General features: G+C 42.1%; 1 protein-coding gene across 1 annotated transcript in view; it reads left to right on the forward strand.

Moving 5' to 3' along the window:
* The first annotated feature begins 4,401 nt into the window (after positions 1-4,401).
* The window catches only part of tp53bp1 (tumor protein p53 binding protein, 1), a 23,322-nt gene continuing 6,502 nt past the window's right edge, over positions 4,402-21,221 (forward strand). Inside the window, exons 1-21 of the mRNA XM_046031841.1 lie at positions 4,402-4,935; positions 6,154-6,241; positions 6,351-6,420; positions 6,509-6,576; positions 6,699-6,830; positions 8,800-8,854; positions 8,946-9,115; positions 9,311-9,437; positions 9,530-9,624; positions 9,903-10,087; positions 10,634-11,768; positions 13,198-13,314; positions 13,414-13,602; positions 13,698-13,764; positions 14,910-14,996; positions 16,485-16,758; positions 17,328-17,396; positions 17,482-17,634; positions 17,851-18,071; positions 18,398-18,556; positions 19,619-20,016. Coding sequence (XP_045887797.1) covers positions 4,756-4,935; positions 6,154-6,241; positions 6,351-6,420; positions 6,509-6,576; positions 6,699-6,830; positions 8,800-8,854; positions 8,946-9,115; positions 9,311-9,437; positions 9,530-9,624; positions 9,903-10,087; positions 10,634-11,768; positions 13,198-13,314; positions 13,414-13,602; positions 13,698-13,764; positions 14,910-14,996; positions 16,485-16,758; positions 17,328-17,396; positions 17,482-17,634; positions 17,851-18,071; positions 18,398-18,556; positions 19,619-20,016 — 4,039 coding nt within the window. The 5' untranslated portion in view covers positions 4,402-4,755. The remainder of the gene's footprint in view (positions 4,936-6,153; positions 6,242-6,350; positions 6,421-6,508; positions 6,577-6,698; positions 6,831-8,799; positions 8,855-8,945; positions 9,116-9,310; positions 9,438-9,529; positions 9,625-9,902; positions 10,088-10,633; positions 11,769-13,197; positions 13,315-13,413; positions 13,603-13,697; positions 13,765-14,909; positions 14,997-16,484; positions 16,759-17,327; positions 17,397-17,481; positions 17,635-17,850; positions 18,072-18,397; positions 18,557-19,618; positions 20,017-21,221) is intronic.

The raw sequence follows: 21,221 nt of genomic DNA on the forward strand, positions 1-21,221 counted from the left end.
ATAACAATATTTAGAAGATAAGTTTGGCGTCATGTTTTATTTGTTTTAAACCATTAACTAACAATTGATTTGTTCTTTATGGGCTGGAAAAGTCAATAGCACTTCCTCTCAGCGTCGTTTTCCCCATCTATCCAAAGATGCACTTTTTATTTTATGGATCAGCATTGACTAAATATCTAGTGTCGATTAAAACCTTGTTTCTTTTTAGCTTAGAGAGATTTAGAGTATCATTTAAATTTGGATTCATATTCTCATTATTATCTAACCAATTTCTTCCTCTTTGTCAGTGTTTTGGTTCATTTTGTAAAGAAACATAAAGAAATGAAAATAAAATAAAACTCCAGTGTTTTAAATGTGTTGACACAACTTTACGGTCATGGTCAAGGCTGCGGTTTGTGGTGCTCTGTTACAGCATAGTTTAAAAAATAAAAAATCACTGTGAAATGTAACTGCTTGGATCTCAGTCATCTGAGGACAGTCCTTTTTAGTTATCTGGGTCTAAATGGATCTGTAATCCTCCTTTCTTTCTCTCTTTACTTGTATCTTGTGCGTTTAGCTCTGGCTGGTTGTTAGTGCCACATCTCCTGCTGTGGTGATGGATCACGGTGGGGTTTAATTTGGCATCTTCTCTATGTAAATCTCCCCTCAGGAAGATGTGTGTTAGCAGGGGTGAGTCAGCACTCCAGTCTCTGACACTCCAGAGTCTCTATTGGCCTCTGCTGGGAGGAAAGGGAGCTACAAGAGTGGATTTTATTCCCAATAAATGTGGAGAATTTGTAAGATACATAATTTCAGTTTAATTGTACCTGACATTTAGAAGTGCTGAATAAATATTGTTATTGATTAAAGTATTAGAGTTTTTGTTATGAATTTGCTTTAACAATATGTTAGGGGGTAGATGATGATAACAATTAAAAAGAATGAAAAGTAAAAATATGAAATTCAAAAGCCTAAACTGACAAATTATCTTTTTATGCAGCATTATTGTACATTTACTTGAGAATCTTTGTGTGTCTTATTAACATATAACAATGTTTCACAGCCATGGCTTAGTAACACTGCGGCTGCTGTAATTGAATATTAGGCTGCTGTTTAGAAAAATACTTATTAGGAAGGCCTATTTTAGGAATTTTACAATATATCTGTTTACTCTCAAAACCCAAGCCCAGCATGCAAGATAACAAAATACTTTTTAAAACCATCTGTCTGTCTTGGTTCATTTCTTTTTCTCCCACAGTTACTTTTCCATGTTCCAATACAATAGATAGAGTGACTTAACACGGAACTATTGTATCTGCAAATGCTTCCAGTTACATTTAACCTAACATGTACAAACTGAGTGGTCCATTACAAACGCAACAACTGAAAATAGCCTATTAAAATACAATTTTCTATAACGTTTAAACATTGAAGGCACATTAAATTGCCTTTTATCAGCTGTCTTTAAAAAGTTATCTTGAAGTAGACTATCCAAAATGAAATAAATAAGCTACATTTTTTGCGTTTCTAAATAAATCTAATCCTGATCATCGTCTATGAGAAGCAGTTGTGTTGGACGCCAGAGGAAATGAGCATGCTTTAAGCTACATTAAAAAATGCCTTTGCATCTTTACGTGTCATGCGTGTGTATTCCACACCCTGACTCTCAGCAAAACAGAGGCAAGGAAGCACAGAGCGATGTTGGACGCGTTATTATTGCAACCAACGGGACAGTGAAACAAACTGGAAAGCCCAAGAGGTGACATTGAATTTAGAAGGTAAAGCTCTTTATGTTTCTTTTTGCATTGCGTTGAAATAACAGTAAATGGTGAAGGGATGAGGACGCGTAGCGGCATATGCTCCCAGTGTGTGTTTCGGTGTCTGTCAGCTCCAGCAGAGGTGGCTAAGATTAGACATTTTGGGTAGTGGCTGCGCATTTCTTAATGTGGGTGTCAGCCCGACCTGCAGAAATGACGACGTAACGCTGAACTTTGCGGTGCCAGCCGGTAAGGTTGGCTGCAGGAGCCTGATGCCCACTTACATCCAACCGGAGCTGAAAATTATATTTCCTCATCTTTTTGTGTGTGTCCGGAACAGAACCACCGTTAGCTGCATATCTTGTCATTTAGCAGAATCATTCATTGTTGCATTGTTCGCAGGACGTCTCCTCCTCGGGGTTCTCATATTGAAATGCTGGTAGCCTAAATGCTGAAAATATCCTGCTGCTGCTTCTGCTGGGTTCCTGTAAACTAGAGCTGTCACTGGGCCCAAGGTTGCTGTATGGCATGATGCACCTTCAGCTGACTTGGAGCAGGACAGAATAAGACACTTAAAACCCGAAACACAGGCTGCAGAGAGGCCAGTCTCTGTGTACTGAAATCTTTCAAATTTGAATTCTGCAGAAACCTGCTGAGAATTGCAATCTCCACTCTAATAGCTAAATTAAGTTATAGCCTAGTTTTTCTGCAGTGGGTTAAAATGACTTTAACCTGCTTCATGGTATTAATATTTTGTTGGTAATATTTCTCACAGGATATTGTTTGATACCCAAAACATCCTTCTAAAATGCGTTGTAGGTCTTTACTGGTAAGAAAAAAGCATTTGTGCTTGTGATGACTCTTATTCAGGGTCTTCTTGCGTCTTGAAGAAGGTGCTCCTGAGGTGAGGAAACAAAGTGTCAGTGTAACTTAGTTCAACTATACGTTTTCGGTTTATTTTGAGGACTTGCTGCGCAGCAACTCACTTTCCCAGCAGCCTCAAACAGCCAAATGATTTCTGCTTCATACTTTCTCTGTGATCAACATTTGCACAGACATGGGTGTTACAGGAAATGTGGTGTCTCCATGGAAACTGAGGCTGTCAAATGATGATGACAAAGTGATTTTAATATTTGAAAGACCGCCTGTTAATCTTCAAAACTGTGAGCATCACATCATTAAAAGCTCATTACAAAATGCATGAATCTATAACCTGTGCTTGTTGGCTCTTAAAATTACCAGTCACAGTCACAGGTATACAGATATTTATAGCCTGTTCGATTTTACCACAGATATCCCACTTTCTAGGAGAGAAGAAGATCTACTCTAAACTGATAGTTCAGTGTTTCTGTTCTTCAAATTTCCCCTTCTGTAAAGGTTTTTCTTTACAACGTAACCCCATACTTTTGCAGAACTCTGTGAAGAAACACATTGAAAGCTCAGTGACTCTTAGCTCAGGGAAATGATGGTGAAAGTTAAACTATATGTCATTTTGCTGGAGTCCCTGAAAGCCAAGGACCTCTGAAGGTCTCTGAGATCCCACTGTGGGACACAATGGCCTAGATTTCTCTCTTTCACATGATTTATCATTACACAGTGTAATATTATTAGCAGTATAGGCCTATAGTATAATATGTAATACTTTGAAGCATCGTTGTTATTGACACTATCAGAAGTCAAGAGGGTATTAATACTGATGCAAAAGGACAAAACACTTTGTAAAAAAGGATTACAGACTGTATGACATTTTACATAATGGAAATCAATTAGCAATTTGTTTAATTTATTTCAAATTATAATAAGTGCTGTTGTTGAAAGAATCAGGAGTCATTACACGTCATATAAAATGACAATAGATTCATATTTAATTAAATTCAAAAGCAAAAATATTATAAAATACAAGTCATAGGAATGCTTTTTTATTTCAAGTGTGCAACAAATATTATTCAGTTGCTAGATAGAAGGTGCTTTTGTCATTCTAAATGATATATATTTTTTAATTTTAAATGTTTAAATCTATTAAAGGATACTCCCCTTAGGTGCATCATCTCACTTTCATGGGGGTCCTGCAGCATACATGTATGTACAGACCACACTAAAGATAATACACAGACATACACACAATAAACAAACATATCTACAAGACAATAACTCACCTGCCATTAACCAGGCCACAGTTAATATAGAAGAGGAAATTAACACAAGTACATTGACTAAGTGATTAATAGAGTGCAGTAAACAACTAATGTGTCATTTATCAATATGCATTGTAACAAATCGAACATACAGGATCAAGTCACATCACCGCAGGAATAGATCAAATGAAAAATCATGAATTCTTATTAACAGTACTGATGGTACCCTTTAAAACAAGAGCATGGTAGTTTTAAGAAAAGAAAATAGAGATGATTTGAAGAAACAAAAAGTAGAAATTGATCTTAAAGAAAGAGGAAGGTTAAAAAAAAAAGATATAAAGAGTAATAATAAATGTAGAACTATCATTTGGCAAAAAATAATAATAATAAAATTTAAAAAAAAAACCATGTACCAAACACGCCATTAAAAAAAAAAGTTAGAAAAATCCTGCAACCATAAAACCAATCAGCAAGCTAATGTGACGTCATCGCGCCACCCGGACCAATGACATCGCGTCTGGCAAGTTTTGCCGCGAGGAGCGGAGCTGAAGTGGGGGGGTGTGTGTGTTTGTTTGTGTGTTTCTTTCCTGTAGAAAATAACCGGTAACATTAGTTGAATAAATAAAGATATGAATTAATACTTTGCGACCTCACTAACGTCATGAGTTAAGCTCCACGGCTCCGGGCTGATGTTCCTTCGGAGCACGTTGCCTCTTCAGCGGGGCACGCTTTGTTGTCGGGGCGGAGCATTAGCTACTGTTAGCCTTTTAACTTTAGCTAACATGCTAGCTGTTAGCTTTCAGGTAACAATAACCGCACGTCGTTGTTTTCGCTGCTGCTTGGCTAGCTAACAACAGCCCACCCCGTGTCCTCGGCTTGACCTCATGGATCCCGGTGGAAGTGAACTGGACTCCAGCCTGCCTCAGCCCGAGAACCCGTGTCTGATCGTGGAGGACTCCCAGCCGGACAGTGTCGCTCTGGAGGACGATCCCGAGAGCAGCTACCGAGCTCTGCTGGCCCGCCGCCTGTCCAGCCTGCAGCCCACCTCCCGCAGCCCGGTTCTGGTAAGCAGATACAAACCTCAGTTTATAGTGTGTTGCATGATGAGGCAGGTTTACCACGGTTTAAACTGTTTGACGTACTGTATTTCTGTTATTCTGCAAAGTTATGACCCATCCAGACCTCCCAGGTGGTCTGGCATCAGGTCTGCTTTGTGTCCCCAGCAGTGTTCAGTTTTTATGCTCCGTACATCTGGAACAAACTCCCAGATAACTGCAGGTCTGGTTTTAAATATGTATATCAATATCAACTTTATTTATGTAGCACAAGGTAAAAGTACAACAATAAAGAATTAATTAGAATATACAGTATATCATACACTATATACGATATATAATGATGATAAAATTGCCTTTTCACAGATATCTTACACAAAACTGTAACTTTTACTGGCCTGTTTTATCCTTAAAAATTGTATTTCAGTCAGTCAGGTCTTTTTAATATTTCCATATGTTGCTTTTATGTTATATGTAAAGCACTTTGAAGTGCCTTGTTGTTGAAATGTGCTATACATGTAAACTTGCCTTGTCTTGTATCCAGGGCGCATAACAAGACAAACAACCACACTGGCTAGTTTCTAGCTCTGGGAAAGATTGTAAAATTCACTCAAACTACTGTATCTCTGAACTCTCTTTGACCAAATCGCACACATTAAGCCTATTCTGTGTCATCGCCTTCTAATAACTAATGTCATAAGTCATAACTAATGTAATATTTTTTTTCACTTCCATTCACTGAGCCTCCCCTGAAACAGTTTGGACGACCCCCCCCCCCAACTTTGAAAACCTGACTTAAGTTAGTGTGACATTTGTTGATCTGGAAAAATAACTATCAAATAAATAAAGTGGAGTAAAAGTAAAGTATTTTCTCTGGAGGTCAAGTGAGAAGTAGTGTAAAACAGAAATACTCAATAAAGTAAAAGTACCTCTGAATTGTACTTGAGTAAAAGTACTTAGTTACAGTTGTTTTGAATTCATTTTTAAGTTTCATAACAGTTTCTGTCAACATGACAACATCCTTTGTAGTATTTTGCTTGTGAGCAGCAGTATAGTGACCGTGACAAAGCATCCAGCCATCTCTTTAATCAGCAGGAACCACTGTCATTTATTATTAGCTGCACGGCTTTAATTAGACAGGCATATACCGCCTCTGAATCTGTGTAAAGGAAACATGACTAATGAAGAGAGATTTGCTGTTTCCCCCGCTTTATTTTCCCTTTCCAGGAACTGATATCCTCCCCGCTAGGAAGCAGATACTCTCAGACTGACAGCCAATCAGAAAGCTCCCAGAGTAACAGCCAGGTTGAACCCGGTCAGTACTTTCTAACAACATGGATACGGCATGTACATATACATAGTACTTACTCTGTATAAAAACTGAAAGCAAAGGTGTTTTCTTTATTTTGGTATTCTCACGGCAGCCAACCCCAGTTCAGCATTCCAGGAGGAAAGTCAAGTTATAAACATTTGCCCTCCTCCAAACAAGAAAAAGTATGTGGAGACCAGATATTTTTGCTGATAGATAATGCTTAGCGTTAAAGAATGATGCAGCGTTTTCACCTGGTTCCTATTCTTTCAGGTGTGCACCAGAGGACACTGATATGGAGTCTGGAGCTGATTCTACCACACACTGCATCCAGTCTGAAGGTAGAGGCTCCCCTCACATTTTAAGGCCGAATAACATCCACGTCCAGGATCGTTCTTTTTAAGAATGATATTGTACCCCATGTGTTATTAAGTGTACTGATATCTGTTTGTCTATGATTCAGAGGGAACCTCTCAGTTTGGTTTTCTGGAGCTTTCTCAGAGTCAGGATCTGCGTGGTGAAGTGGTGAACAGTCAGGAGGAAGAAGAAGAAGACATTGTTCCTCAGTCAGACAGCGAGAGACGCACCAAATTAGGTATTTACACATTTATTTATAGGTATTTTTCTCCTTTTTTTGTATTTCATTGTTATCTAGGCCTCTAATTTCTGTTGATTTGACACAGATCACATTTTCACATTTAAAAGCTGCAGTCAGGCCTTGTACCTGGTAGGGATGCGCCGAATATTTGGCAACCGAAATTAATCGGCCGAAAATAGCACAAAAAGCACTTTCAGTGTTCGGCCTAAACGTCAAAAGACCGAATAAATTTTACCAAACAATTACGTTGACATGTCGGCAATGTGGAAGCATTTTAAAGTGTCCAAGAAAGACTCTACAATCGCCGTTTGCAGACACTGTTCTGCTGATTTGTCTCTTAGCACATCCACTCCATCTGTGGCTGACTTCTTAGAAAGGCAACAAGCGGTCTGACCTGTTTTGTGTGTTTCTGTCACTCATTTCTGAGAAGGCGATTAAGCTAGCCGCACCTACATTTGGAGTGCACACGTATTCAAGCCTTTATGGTAACTGAACGGGCGAGCTGACAGGCAGGTTAGCGACTTTATCCTGTCAATTAGTTTCTTTACAAAGACATGTGTGGCAGTATGAGAGTCCTACCTGAAGAGGCTGTGAAGTCTTCATGTTACGCCATTCGAGAACTATATACAACATTATTTATCAAACTGGGTCGGACTTGATGAATTTAGCGCGAGGAGGAAACACATGTGACAACGTCCGGTTTTCTAAATAAGGTGTTATATAGGATGGAAATAAGATTAATTGGATTATATTCACAGAAAGTATAAAACATATTACATGTGTACATTAAAAGTAAATGGACACATGTAATTTACTCTACTGGACCCGGACCCCCCCCCCCACCATAGCCTCCAGAGAGGAAAAAGCACATTTTGACTATTTATATTATGCAATGGGGGAAAAAAAAAATTGGCCAAAAAAAAATGGAAAACCTTGTTCGGTATTTCTAAAGTTTTTCATTATATTCGTATTATATTATTATATAATTTTCATGTCGGTGCATCCCTAGTACCTGGGTAATTTAGAAATTTCAAACCTACTGATAGCTGACAAATAATAAGAAAACATCTGATTAAGTGAGTGGTGAAACATGACAAATGCATGACCCTACAAAGTCACCAGATTTCCATCCCACTGAACACTTATGGCAGACTTTGGAGCAACGTCATTACAAAACCCAATTGAGGGAATGTATTTTAGAATAATGGTGTTCGTCCCTCCAGTAGAGTTCAGAGACTTGGAGAAACTGTGACAATGAGCATTGAAGACATTGTGGAGGCTTATGATATAAAAACACATGCGGGTATTTCCTTTAATTTGACACTCTTCTGTATAGGGCTGCGACCAACGATTATTTTCTTTATCGATTATTTCTGTAGATTATTTTCTCGATTAATCGATTCGTTGTTTGGTCCATAAAATGAAAATGGTGAAAAATGTCGATCAGTATTTCCCAAAGCTCCAGATGATGTCCCTAAATGTCTTGTTTTGTCCACAACCTAAAAATATTCGGGTTACTGTCATAGAGGAGTAAAGAAACCAGAATAAACTCACATTTAAGATGGAATCAGGGAATATTTCTTTAGAAATTACTCAAATCAAATATCAAGAGATTAATTTAATAGTTGACAGCTAATCGATTAATCTTCGCAGCTCTTCTGTAGCTCCAGATCATCTTGGTTGCATTTACACAGGGCTTTTTGAGCTCTTGGTAACTTTTTAATCAGGTCAAGCTCCATAGATGAAGTATACAGAGGGTTAGATGTCTATTTCTGAGGCAGCCTGCTCCATCCTCTTGTACTATGATGTACAGTGTGTGTGTGGGTTAGAGCAGAAATAAATTCCTAATCCCACTGGATGCTGCAAGACATGTAATGTTCTTTATTTAGTACCTGATCAGAGCATTCATACTGACATCAAGTGGTTAACAGAGTCAGTCTAACTTATACCTTCTTTTCATCACCAGCAGAGCAGAAAATCAGCCCCAGGACTTCAGAGAGTCAAGAGAACAAAGCAGTGAGGTACGGCTCCATGTGGAGGTTAAATTCTGCGTTCATTACAGTGCACATACTGGTCTGGTATGAGCAGTGTTTTTCCCCTTTCCTCCTCCAGATCTGAGGTGAGCTCCAGCAGCTCTTTAGAGTCTCCGGGTCAGTCGGGCAGGCAGCTGAGTGTCCAGGCTCTGCTGCACTCGCAGGGCCTCCGGGCCTCCGGTGAGCAGGACCAGCGGGACTGTGAGATCCTGTCGTCACAGGAGGACCTGTTCGACGCTGACAAGACGGGTAAATACATATGTAGCAGCATATGTGGTCTATTACATAGGATGAACCCCTGACTGTGGTAGCAGAATAATCAAAACAAAGTACAAACAACTTCACAGACTGTAGCTCCAGTTTGAGTTTCTCTTCAGATTATTAATCATTTCTGTTTTACAGCTTTTTATCTTTCTCATATGTTACCTTTTTTGCTCCCCTCAGGTGCTGCAGTTGACAGCACAGTGTCTGAGCCGGAGCAGCAGGGTCACCCCACCCCGACACCGGCCCACACCCTGCGACTGCTGCATCTGTCTGGACAGGGAACAATGGTGCAGGAAAGTCTGTCCCAGTAAGTCCCAAGTGTCCCCTCATATTGAGTTACCCTTTCTACACACAAGCACAACCTAGAAAATGAGCTGATATCCTGCGTCTTTCTCCTAGGAGCTCCGTTGACTATGTTGCCCCGACCCCAGACAACTTCTCCCACACCCCTTTAATTGTTCCCAGCTCACCAACCGGACCAGAGAATGAACAAGGTAAATGACTTAACCTGCTTTTATGACTGGATTAAAATCGAGAGAGCAAATCGCTGTTAATTTCTCCTGTGTGCACGTCTATGTAGTTACATTTATTCATTTAGCTGACGCTTTTATCTAAAGCGACTTACAATTGCTATACATGTCAGAGGCCACACGCCTCTGGAGTTAAGTTCCGTACTCAGGGGAATTGAACCCGGGTCTCTCACACCAAAGGCATGTGTCTTATCCACTGCCGCACCTGGTAAATAGAGCTAAACATTTGTTTGCTTTGGCAGGTGATGATGAACCGATGGATACTTCACTGCCCCCAGAAGACCGAGCAGTGGAAAGGGAAGAGCCAATGGAAATGGAGGCCGCCTCTAAGCCACACCCGTCCGCCTCTACTCCTATATCCCAGAATTCCCCTGGTTTTGTGTTGGAGCGAACTCTCTCTTTACCCTCCCAGCCAGAGTTCTCTCATGTATGTAACTGTAAAGTAATAAATTATTTGTTAAGAACAGTGTCAGAAAATAGAGAAAATTTACATCACAATTTCCCAGTTGACGTCTTTAAATGTTTTTTGTCTGACCTTCAGTCTAAACATTTTCAGTTATCAACAATATAAAAGTTTTCCAAGCTGGAATCTAAGAACCTTTGTCAGTCTTCTTTGATAAATGATAAATTGTTTTTCTTCACTAGCTGTTACATGACAAATTGTCACAGATTTGTTTATTTTTGACTTGTCTCATGGTTTATGATAAGGAATCAACAGATAATTTATTGTCAACAATTTGATACATATTTTTAATAACTGCTTAACACTCACTCTCAAAATATGCTTCTCTGATTACTATCAGTGTAAATTGGATCTTTGGATTATAGACCGTTAGTCAGCCCAAACATGTTGTTTAAAGACGTTACTTTGGGCTCTGGGTAATTGTGAGAGGCATTTGTTTTAATAAAAAACAATCCTTAGTTGCATCCCCAGTTCACCATATCCCATGTGCGTGTTTTTCTGTTTTCTCAGGATGTGTTTGTCCCAACGCAGAGCCAGGAGGCAAAACAACCGTCCGATAAGAAGCCGGCATCATTGCCTCATGAGACGCAGTCTCAGTGTCTGGAGTCAGCTGCTTTCACTATGCCTTTGCAGCTCTCTGTGAACACGGAGAGCAGTATCCCAGCTCAGCAGACATCAAAACACGCTGAGGAGGACAGCCAGGCCACGCAGATAGAGGAACTGGATGAGCCGCCCGGTGTAGACACCAGCGAATCTGTGATTTCACGCTGCGATCAGAGGAGCGAGAGCAACGGCGTCTCTTCAGAGTCCCAATCAGCCACCAGTTCCAAAGCTTCCACTTCTGGTGAATCACCGAAGCATCACAGTGAATTTGCCAAGAACGAGCAGTCTGTCTCCAATCTGTCGCAAAAGTCTGATGTGCACAAAAAGACAGAAGCTCCTTTGAATGTACAAAATGTGAATGTAAGAGACAGTAAGAGCGACAGCAAAGAGGCGAGCTCTGCTGACGTGGTGTCCTGCTCTCAACCAAAGTTTGATTCCTCTGATCTGACTGTGAACAGCTGTGTGCAGGAGACTCCCTCAGACATTACACCCTGCAGTTTGCCCTTGCAGTCTGTGATCTCTCAGACATCTGTTGTAGATGTGGTGAAGTGCCCTGTAGACTTGAGAGAAGGAGAAACTGCAAAGAGTCATTCCGTAGAGTCGTTGTCACAGAAGTGTGGAACGGTTGGTAACAGTCAAACAGTCAAAGACACGGTGGATAAGTGTGACCAGGGTGAAGCTGAAGAGGAGGAGGAGAAGAGCACTGTCGGGGGCGGGGCCTCAGGAATTGCTCTGGTTCTCTCTCAGAGCCAGCTGTTGTCTCCTGAACCCATGGAGGAGGAGGAGGAGAGTGAAGACAGAGGTGAGGACAGTGTCATCGTTGTTACAGACAGCGAGAGAGACTCCCAGATTCTTCAGAAAGATGTGACGCCGCAGTCGACGACCAACAGTTCCCAGCCAGTCAGAGGCAAAGTGCCTGTCTCCACTAACGGTCATCAGCCGAAGAAGGTGCACGCGGCTCCTGATAGGCTCTCCCAGACTGAGAGGGCGAGACCGGAACCAGAGGGGCTCAAAGACAAGAGCCTGAGTGATAGCTCTGGAGGTAAGCTGGGCACAGATGTACTGTATCTCACAGCGAAGTGTGACAACCACTACTAAATTAACCGGGGAGTCAGGGACCTCTTCAAGGGTTTCTGAGATGAATCGAGTGTCTCAAGATAAAAATAACACATTCTGGTACACAAATTAAGTAATTTTATTATATTTGCTTGTGAAATACCCAAGTTGCACCATGTCAGGCCTCTAAAATGATTTTAATTAAGCTATTTGACAGGGGAAAGTGCTCTTTGATTGAATTGCACAAAATGTACCGACATGACGAGGGGTCGCAAGAAGATATTGCTTCATATAAAGGGGTCACAACCAAAAAAGGTTGAGAACCATTGGTTTAGATCAGGGGTGCTCAATGTCCCGCCCACAGCATCCGATTGGTTACACGTCGCAAATAATGGCCTGTCAACACCTTCTCCGGTGAGCAGTGGAGCTGTGTGTTGAAGAGAAGGCAGCCGATATCACTGAAGGTGCAATAAACATCAAAATATGATGATCTGTTTCTATGATGACGAGCAGCGCAGTGTCTCTGTTACACCAGTGAAGCTACAGGGTTTCACTCAGTGACACTCTTTAAAGTGGCGGCTTTTAAATCAGTCGCTCTCCCCTTACCCACTCCCTACGCTTAAACACAGCATGCATCTGTCTTCTTTATCTTTTCACTGCAACTCTGCATCAACATATAACGTTATATATTTATTACTTTAAAAAGTAACAGTGGCTGTAAAACCTTTTCTCGTGCTGTGATGGTTAAACTTTGCAATCAATCCACAGTTCACCTGCGTGCCGAACCGTGCAGAGGGAGGTAGGGGCGTATTTTTCATGACAAAAAAAAAAAGTTTCAAAACATCTCCCCTCTGTTTTCTCACAAATCTCACCCTGTTAAAGCCTCATAAACAGATAACTTGGACAAAAAGAGGATCCATATGAGGATTTGTAAGTAGCCTGCAGTGCGTGTGGCTCAGCCTGAGAGAGAAGGAGTGGAGAGGGAAAGAGGTGTGTGTGTGCAGCCATTTCCTGTGAGCTAACTACTAATAATAAGATTTTTAATTTTAGGGTGTGAAATACATTTGGTTATAACATACAATATAAACAAAAATTGATAGCACCTCCATACACAGAAATCCTATGGTGTTAAAAATGTAAACATTTGTTCTCACTAACTTATGTTCGATTTTCCGTTGAATGCTACATATTACAGGGATTCAACAAGGATTTGTTTACACCACTGGTGCATGTTGATATTACATCTAACCACTAAGGTTTTGTACAGGTTAGTTTGCAAAGTTTCAGTAGAGGTGAGAGGTGGTAGCGTGTGTTAGAGGAGTTAAAGACACAGTGACTTGAGAATATCTGTCTTTAAAAGGAACAATGCATTGAAATAGATCTCATCTGAATCCAGTTGTGCTTTTCTATTACAGAAATTTCCTTCCACTTCACACTTCCTAAAGAAGGGGAGCTGATTGGTCCTGTTGTCGGTGCCACACCTCCTCTAATCAACCAGCTGAAGCAGACGCTGCGACACAGCACTCCCATTGGTGGGTTCTTGTGCCGGACGAACTGTAGTTGCTCAACAGCTACTAAATGTCAAGTAGCATAACATGACCTGATGCCGTGCTTCTTTTCTTTTTCTCCAGAGATCACTTCCTTCTCAGAAAAGCCAGGCGTGGTGGGTGATGTCTCTGCAGATGCAATGGCGACCAGTGACATTGTGTCGGCGGAAAGCGGCGATGACACTACGGAAAAGGGAGACGGGAAGCTGAGCTTGAGGATGAAGCTGGTGACCCCCGTCGAAGAGGGCAGCTCGGAGCGCTTCAGCCTGCAGAGTAAGAGTTTGTACCTCCCTCACACTTTCATGCTCAACCCTAGGGTATGTGCCTCTACTTGTGAACCCTCTCAGTAATACATTTCTTTCCCTCAGAGCCAACACTGTCAGAAGAGGATGGATCTGTAGTCAAGGTCGCCACAGTTGCCAAGACTTTAACCAGGTGGGACCCTCTGTTTGTGCACATTAACTGAATTCCTCATAAGTGTGTGGTCTCAAGTCTTTTGAGAATGAAAAGGAGACTCTTCAGTGGCTGTTCTTCAGCCTCTACAACATAGACTGTTTATAAAGATGGACAACATGACAGCTCCCCAGAATTGAAGCCAAAAAATCTCAGTCGCTCGCTGGTGGCTGGCTGCAGTATAGGTAATAAACCCGGCCATCTCCATGTTAGCTGATGGGGCAGAGGCCAAATGCATTTCTTTCCCCAAAGATGGTTTCTGTCATTTTAGGTAGTTCTTATCTCTCCGATGTGTGTTCAAGTGTTAATTCTTCTAATAAGTTTGGTTTTAGTTAGTTATTGACAGCTGAGCCCTGCTCCTGATTGACTCAGCCGGGTGGGTGGGCGGCTCCCCCGATCACTGCTGCCAGACTCTGGCTTCAAATTACGACTTGTGCAAGATGGCACTGCACATATCCAAATTCTTTTGGCTGTATTTATTATTATATTTTTTTTTTACAGTGGGAGGAATTGGAAACTCGTTATCCATCATAAAACACAGTCTATGCTCTACCTACACAGTTACACCAATGTACTGGGATATTTATAGTATCTGTCTTGTAAGCTGATTCAGCACTCACAATTATGGATGATAATTGAAGGTTCAGCTGTTCTATTGGTGCGAGGCAATGTTTTTAATTCATAAGTCTGTTAGAGCTCAACTAACATCATTTACCAACTTTAGAACTGTCAGTTTCTGTGTGTGTGGTGGCTGACAGTAAAAGAAAAGTCCAGCACAGTTTTAGGTAGAGATGTCTTGAGCTGAGCCTAAGGACTGTTACTGAGACAGATCTGGGCATCTTTTAATGAATCAGTATCACCTAAAGCCTTTAAGCTCTACTGTGTTACCACCTCAGCCCGCCAGTGTTGCTGCTCTGCTCTCCTTCAGTGACAATTAGAGTAGGTGAATGTGAAAAATTATTTGGGCTGTCACTTAGTTTTAACTTCTCGTTGGCGTAGCACATCTCTGGATCCTATTAGCGGCAGTTTAAAGCGCTCTCGGGTTTTAGAGCTATTCAACCACTTTGCTATGATTTTTTTGTGGTTGCAAGAGTAGGAGTGTAACATGATGTTTCATGTCCCTGCAGCCCGTCTGTGTTCAGTCGTGTCAGGCAGGTGCACAGACAGCCGGATGCAGAGGAGGACAGCCAGACTGGAGGCACCACACCTGTCCGGTAAGCAAACCGAACAGGAGTGCATCTACTTGTGCAGTGTTTCCCACACATTGATTTATTTGTGGCGGCCCGCCACATTATCAACGCTGACCGCCACATTGATTTTATTTATTTTTGACTATTTAAAATGGGTAAAGTCATATTTGAGTTCAGAGCTGCGCGCAACGCATATATTCACTCAGCACCTCTTGCTCGGTCTATCTCTCTATCTCTGTCGCTCGCTCACTTGCTCGCGCATTGACAACGGACCAGTGTGTGAATTGAATGCTTACAATTATGAACACCGCTGCACAAATCTGTCAATGTCAGAGACCCACCTTCAAAAAAGTTATTAGCAAGTAGCCTAGCTAATAAGGACAGCTATGTTAATGTTAGAAAAGAGCCACGGTTACACTTTCGTTCTGTGGGAAACACTGTTATGTTAATAAAGCCACGGTTACATTTCGTTCTGTGGGAAACACTGTTGTGTAATGCCAAATGTAATGTAATCTGAGATTGACATTAAACCTATAGAAAACCTGTTGAAATTGTGGTTGTGAAACCACCAAACTTTAACTCCCGTTCGTTTGCATTTGAATCCTGCTCGTACTTTTTAGCATTACCATAACAATGTTTTTCAGACTGTTTCCCACTCACATTTAAGCCAAATGTTGTACCCAGATTGTATGCGTGTTTTGTGTATATATGAATCAGAATCAGCTTTACTGCCAGGTATGTGTACACATACGAGAAATTTGACTCTGGATTGTACAATGCTCACGATGTGCTTACTTATACAATAATGCAATAACGCACACCCCTGGTCCCGCGAGAATGAATACAATATATAACAGACATGAAGGGGCCAGGGGGGAAAGCCTGCCATAAGCAACAGTGTTGTCCCAGTTTATTGTTAGTTTTGCAGTTTGGGTAATTTACCCTTTTTTTTATGTTTTATCCATCTGCTATTTATGTACATGTTTTGAGATCGCCACGGTCTGACCTGCAGAAGCTTCACATTTTGACCTGTGGAAGTATGAATAGCTTTCCCCTGTTGTAATGTATTTTAGTAGACAGAAATAGGTCTGCTACCGCTACCACTGTGTCTGTGTGTGTGTGTGTGTGTGTGTGTGTGTGTGTGTGTGTTTATAAGAAAGTGAGCAAAAGAGAGAGAGAGAGACCTACTTTAGGAGTGTGGAGATGGGATGGATGGTTATTTTTGGAATATTCTCTGGGGACATGGGGATCAGTAAGGTGTAGTTTTGTCCTCCCGCTTTGATAAAGTGAGGTCATTTAACAAAATCTGCAGTTAAATTCTCCACTTATTTCTTGCACTGAAAAGTGTGCCGTTTACATGTCAATCTAAATTAGAGTGAAAATTTAAGGTTTGACCTAATGGTGTTGCTAGTGGAAAAGCCATATTGTTATTTAATTAATTTGTGTTGTGGGTGGATTCTGATTCTCTGCCATATGTCCCAATTTGTCACTTTTTTTTTAACATCTTTGCAGAGGGGAGCTGTTCGCCTCACCACAGAGGAGCTCCCAGGCATCCTCGCTGGGATGCAACAGCCTCGCTAACAGCCAATCAGAGCCTTTACGACAGGATGTGTCGGCAGCACCGCTGGAGACCCATAAAGATCCTCCCGGCGCTGGCGAGCAATCTGCAGATAGACGAGGACCGCCTGAAGCTCCAGAGCCGCCCACCCCAAACAGGACAGATGCCAGACAAAAGGTTTCCCAGCAGACCTTTGACAACATCATCACCTCCAGTCCTTCCAATAAGGTTAGTCAGTTACTGAACACATCTGGTGCATTACAGTGCCAATGTATAGGATGTGTTTGAATTTAGCAAATTTGCTGTGTTCATACTGAATGGTTACTGAACATGATTGTTATGGTTGTTCTGTTACATGGCACACTGCCCTCTTTATCTCCACAGCTGTACATAATTATGTACATCTTATTTATTTTACTGTCTCGACAAAATGACAGCTAAAGCTTAAATTCAGTAAAATTAATTTGAGTGTCATTAATGAGTGTTGAGTGTTCAAATTCAAATTTACGCCGTTGGAATGAAATCTGCTTTTCACAGATCTCCCTTATGTCACAGTTTCCCCAGTTTTATTATTTTATTCTTTGAATTTAAATTAAAAGTCTTAAATATGTTTTGTTTTCAAATTGTTTTGAGTAAATCTAAGACTTGTTTAAAAATTGGGTTTCAGGATAGGTAGCATAGGTTACTATGTTCTTTGTTTTTGATAAATGAGACCTAAGTAAATGCTAGCACAGGGTGTCTGTGTATTCTGAAGACATGTCACGGTGGTGTTGATCAGTCTGTCCTGTGTGTCTCAGCTCCGTCAGCGGACAGTCTCCCAGCAGACCAACTTTGACGCACCGGGGCTGCGCTCCCCAGCAGGCAGGGTACGGAGATTCAGGTGTATACGGAGAAGTACGCCTATGTCTGTGAGCGCTGTCCAGGTGACACTCTTGCATTTTTGTCTTAAAGGGTGAACGAGAATCTCCGTCCTTTAGAAGAACCGCAGGCCCCTCCCACCGAAGACACGTGCGCACCATCCAGGAAGTGCGGACCACCATCACGAGGATCATCACAGACGTGTATTACGAGGATGGCAAAGAGGTGGAACGCAAAGTCTCAGAGGTAACAGATTTCTCTTTTCTCATGTCTTTGACTGAAGGAGTTATTAAACATATGAAATTGTATCCTCATTAATGACCATTAAAGGTTAAATCAACATTTTAACTTTCAAATGTAACTCAACTGTTAAATGAATGGATATGAAATGCAGTATGTACATCTACATATGTAATATCTTTTTGACTTTAAAACGTCATTGCTCTTTATTGTTGTTACCAGGAGAGCGAAGAGCCTGTGGTGGACTGCCAGGTGCTGGACAGCGACATCTCCCCGTGCCGCACAGGCAGCAGCTCTTTGACCTCTGGTGACCTCGGTGACATCAGCTCTCTGTCGTCCAAGGCGTCCAGCCTGCAGCACAGCTCAGGAGGAACCAGCAGTAGCATCGGCTTCAGCAGGCCGGACTTCATCATGCCGCCCAGCCGAGGGGCCAAATCCATCAGGTACCGCCTCCACCTCCATGCTGCCAATCTAATTCCCCCCGCATCTCTTCAGCCCTGTCAGGAAAGTCTCTCTGCTTTGTCTGTCTGTACTAGCTGCATGCTGATTCCTGTGTCACTCCTTCACCTTCTTTGGTTCTCTAACACCCTAATCTCTCAGTGATTCACTGATCCCTGCTTCAGGTACAAGTTGCTCACAGGCATGAATCTGGGGTCACTAGATACTCCTCATACCCCGGGGTGCCTTTTGATTTCGGGAGTATCCCCAGATCCGTGCCTGTGCAACCTGACCGGCTCTATTGGTCCCCTCTGTGTGTCTGCATTCCCAGGAGAGGAGGCGGGCAGCAACAGAGGGGTCATAGGGGTCACAGGGCAGGGTCAGTGATGGACAGAGGCTACAGTACCCTGGGGTCTCGGGTCTTCATCCCGCTGACCCCCAGAGGAAGGGCTAGAAGGGGCCGACCCCCGTCCCGCTCCTCCCTGTCCAGGTGAGTCCTCACTGAGGCTCGCCTTGCACTTACAGAAACCGCGGACGAGGCAGCAGCAACAGGCACAATGCATGAACCCACACTACCTACACTATCTCTAATAACACTTTACTTTTCCTCTTTTCACTAATCATCTTATACCTAATCTTCTCACGCAGAGCTGCAACTAATGATTAGTGATTCATGATCAATTATTCAGTAAATCATCTGCTATTTTTCTTGAAAATGTCATTAAATAATTAAAAACATCCATCACAGTTTCCCTGGGATCTTCAGATTTGTTGTCCGACAAGCAGTCCAAAAGATATCCGATACACAATGACGTTTATAAAAATCGAGTTCAAATGTATTCAAGTTTTTTTTTGTTACAATTAAAACTTGAAATGATGACTACACTTGCATATAACAACATAATATAAATTGTAAACCTTACTTTGGTGTATCTTTTTTTTTTTTTTTTTTTTTTTTACTAGCAGCTACTATCAGATTTTGTGAAATTGTGTGCTTTATTCTTGTACCATCTTATAAATATACAACGAATTTGAAACATACTTTATACCAGCCGTTCTTTTAATGTTTTCTAAATGCACATTGTTTAGCTGAAGAAATACATTTACATTTACTCATTTGACGCTTTTATCCAAAGCGACTTACATTTGAGGAACAACATACAAGCATCAACAGAGCATCAAATACAGATCAAGATACAACTGACAAAACATACTAGTAAGAGCAGCAATAAGTACTAGTAAGAGCTCATAGTACATATCATATCAATGGGGTAAATACCTAGGGAAGGAAGTAAGAGTTAACAAAAAGTGCAATCAATACAAGGTAATTGTAGGGGATAGAAGAAGAAGAGCACAGGAAGTGCATTTTAATTACAAGACACTAATGCGGTAAACCTGCTGAGTGGAGACTTTCCACTGCAAACTGACATCTGATGTCTTAAGCAATTACGTAATAAAGACAGGCAATCAAGACCCGTTCCAGTTATGATACAACCCTTTAAATGAACTTACTGATAATTGTCTGAACAGACTCTCTGTTTCTCTCTCTAAGGGGAGGTGGGGTTGGCTCACTGCAGAGGCTCGGTGCTCATGGCCAGCCACAGTCCTCCTCAGAGGACGAGCCCTACACCCGCATGCTCCCCCCACGCCTCCCTGTCAGCCCTACAGACGCCGAGCTCCCCAGCCACTCCGACTCCCTCAGGTCATCGCCCGAGGAGGCGAGCTCGGTCGGAAGCAGCTTCGTCGGCCTGCGCGTGGTGGCCAAGTGGTCGTCCAACGGCTACTTCTACTCGGGCCGCATTATCAAAGATGCCGGGGAGGGAAGATTCCGCCTGCGGTTTGATGACGGCTACGAGTGTGAGGTGGCGGGGAAGGATATCCTGCTGTGTGATCCCATCCCCCTGGAGACGGAGGTGACCGCTCTGCTGGAAGACGAGTACTTCAGCATAGGTGAGGGAGGAGAGTAATCACATGTAGGAATGGTGAAAACAACCTCTGAGCTCAGTGATAACCACACAGTTTTGTGTTGATGCTGCTGATAATGGATTTTCTGTTGTTCCTAAGAGGAAAAGAGTGAGCTTCTGCTGCACTGAGCTTCAATTGGGTCCTCTGCCTGGAAAAAAAAAACTGCGAGTTCTGTTTCACAAAAACAGAGGCAGGAAAAAGCAATGAAGAGAGTACCATCTTTTTTCCAGACTTGTTTTGGGAAACACATTCAGGGTGTCCATCGGGACCGTTGAGCGAGTTAGGGTGGGCAATTTTGCTAGACCGCTTGAGATTGGATTCACAGCTGTTTTAGTGGATCACAATATTGACAGGTTTTCACATTGCAAAGATTTGTGTCTGCTAGGGTTGGGCCCCCCGTGAAATCAGGTTTTAATGACCACGAACATTCTTATTATTGTTTTTAAGTATGCTTCTCCCCACACTCTGACACACTCCTACACCTCAGGTAAACACCCTGGCTTGCCCCGCCTCTCTCCGTCACTCCCCCGTCTGTTCCATTTTCATGCATTAGCAGTATGTTTTATAAAGGCGCCTAAAAGACTGAGAACTCATCTTTTTTCCGTATATTTCCACCCGCGATCCGTTATCACGGCAGCAGGTGAGCTGCACGTCGGCTCATTAATGACGCAGCCTATCAAACAACTGAAACCAACATCTGCACTCTGTGTGTTCACTGCTGCTTTACCTGCTCCGTAAAAAATCCACCGTGACTTGTAACGTAACTTAATAGTCTGCCAATTTTTTTTACCGAGTGAAGTCTGTGCGAGAACACATGTACATAAAATGAGTGCTGCACCCCCGTGCATGCGCCCGCGCACCAGATAACATCGTCCATCCCAATGTTTCATTGTAGACATCGCCCCAACCCTAGTGTCTGCAGAAACCTCCTAAACCACTCCGGCATCATATTCAGTGTCTCTGCTGTCCATCCATATGCATCATTTTTATAAAAGGCTAATATCAAAAAACGAATATTCTCAAATAAAACTTACTGATAATCTTACGTCTCTTGTTTGCACCTGTGCAGGTGTTGTGAGGGGCCATAAAACAGAGGGGCAGGAGCTCTTCTACAGTGTGGAGAAGGACGGCCAGAGGCAGTGGTACAACAGGACCTCGGTCATCCTGTCTCTGGAGCAGGGAAACAAGCT

The sequence above is a fragment of the Micropterus dolomieu genome, linkage group LG20 (assembly GCF_021292245.1).
Source record: "Micropterus dolomieu isolate WLL.071019.BEF.003 ecotype Adirondacks linkage group LG20, ASM2129224v1, whole genome shotgun sequence".
Lineage (NCBI taxonomy): Eukaryota > Metazoa > Chordata > Actinopteri > Centrarchiformes > Centrarchidae > Micropterus > Micropterus dolomieu.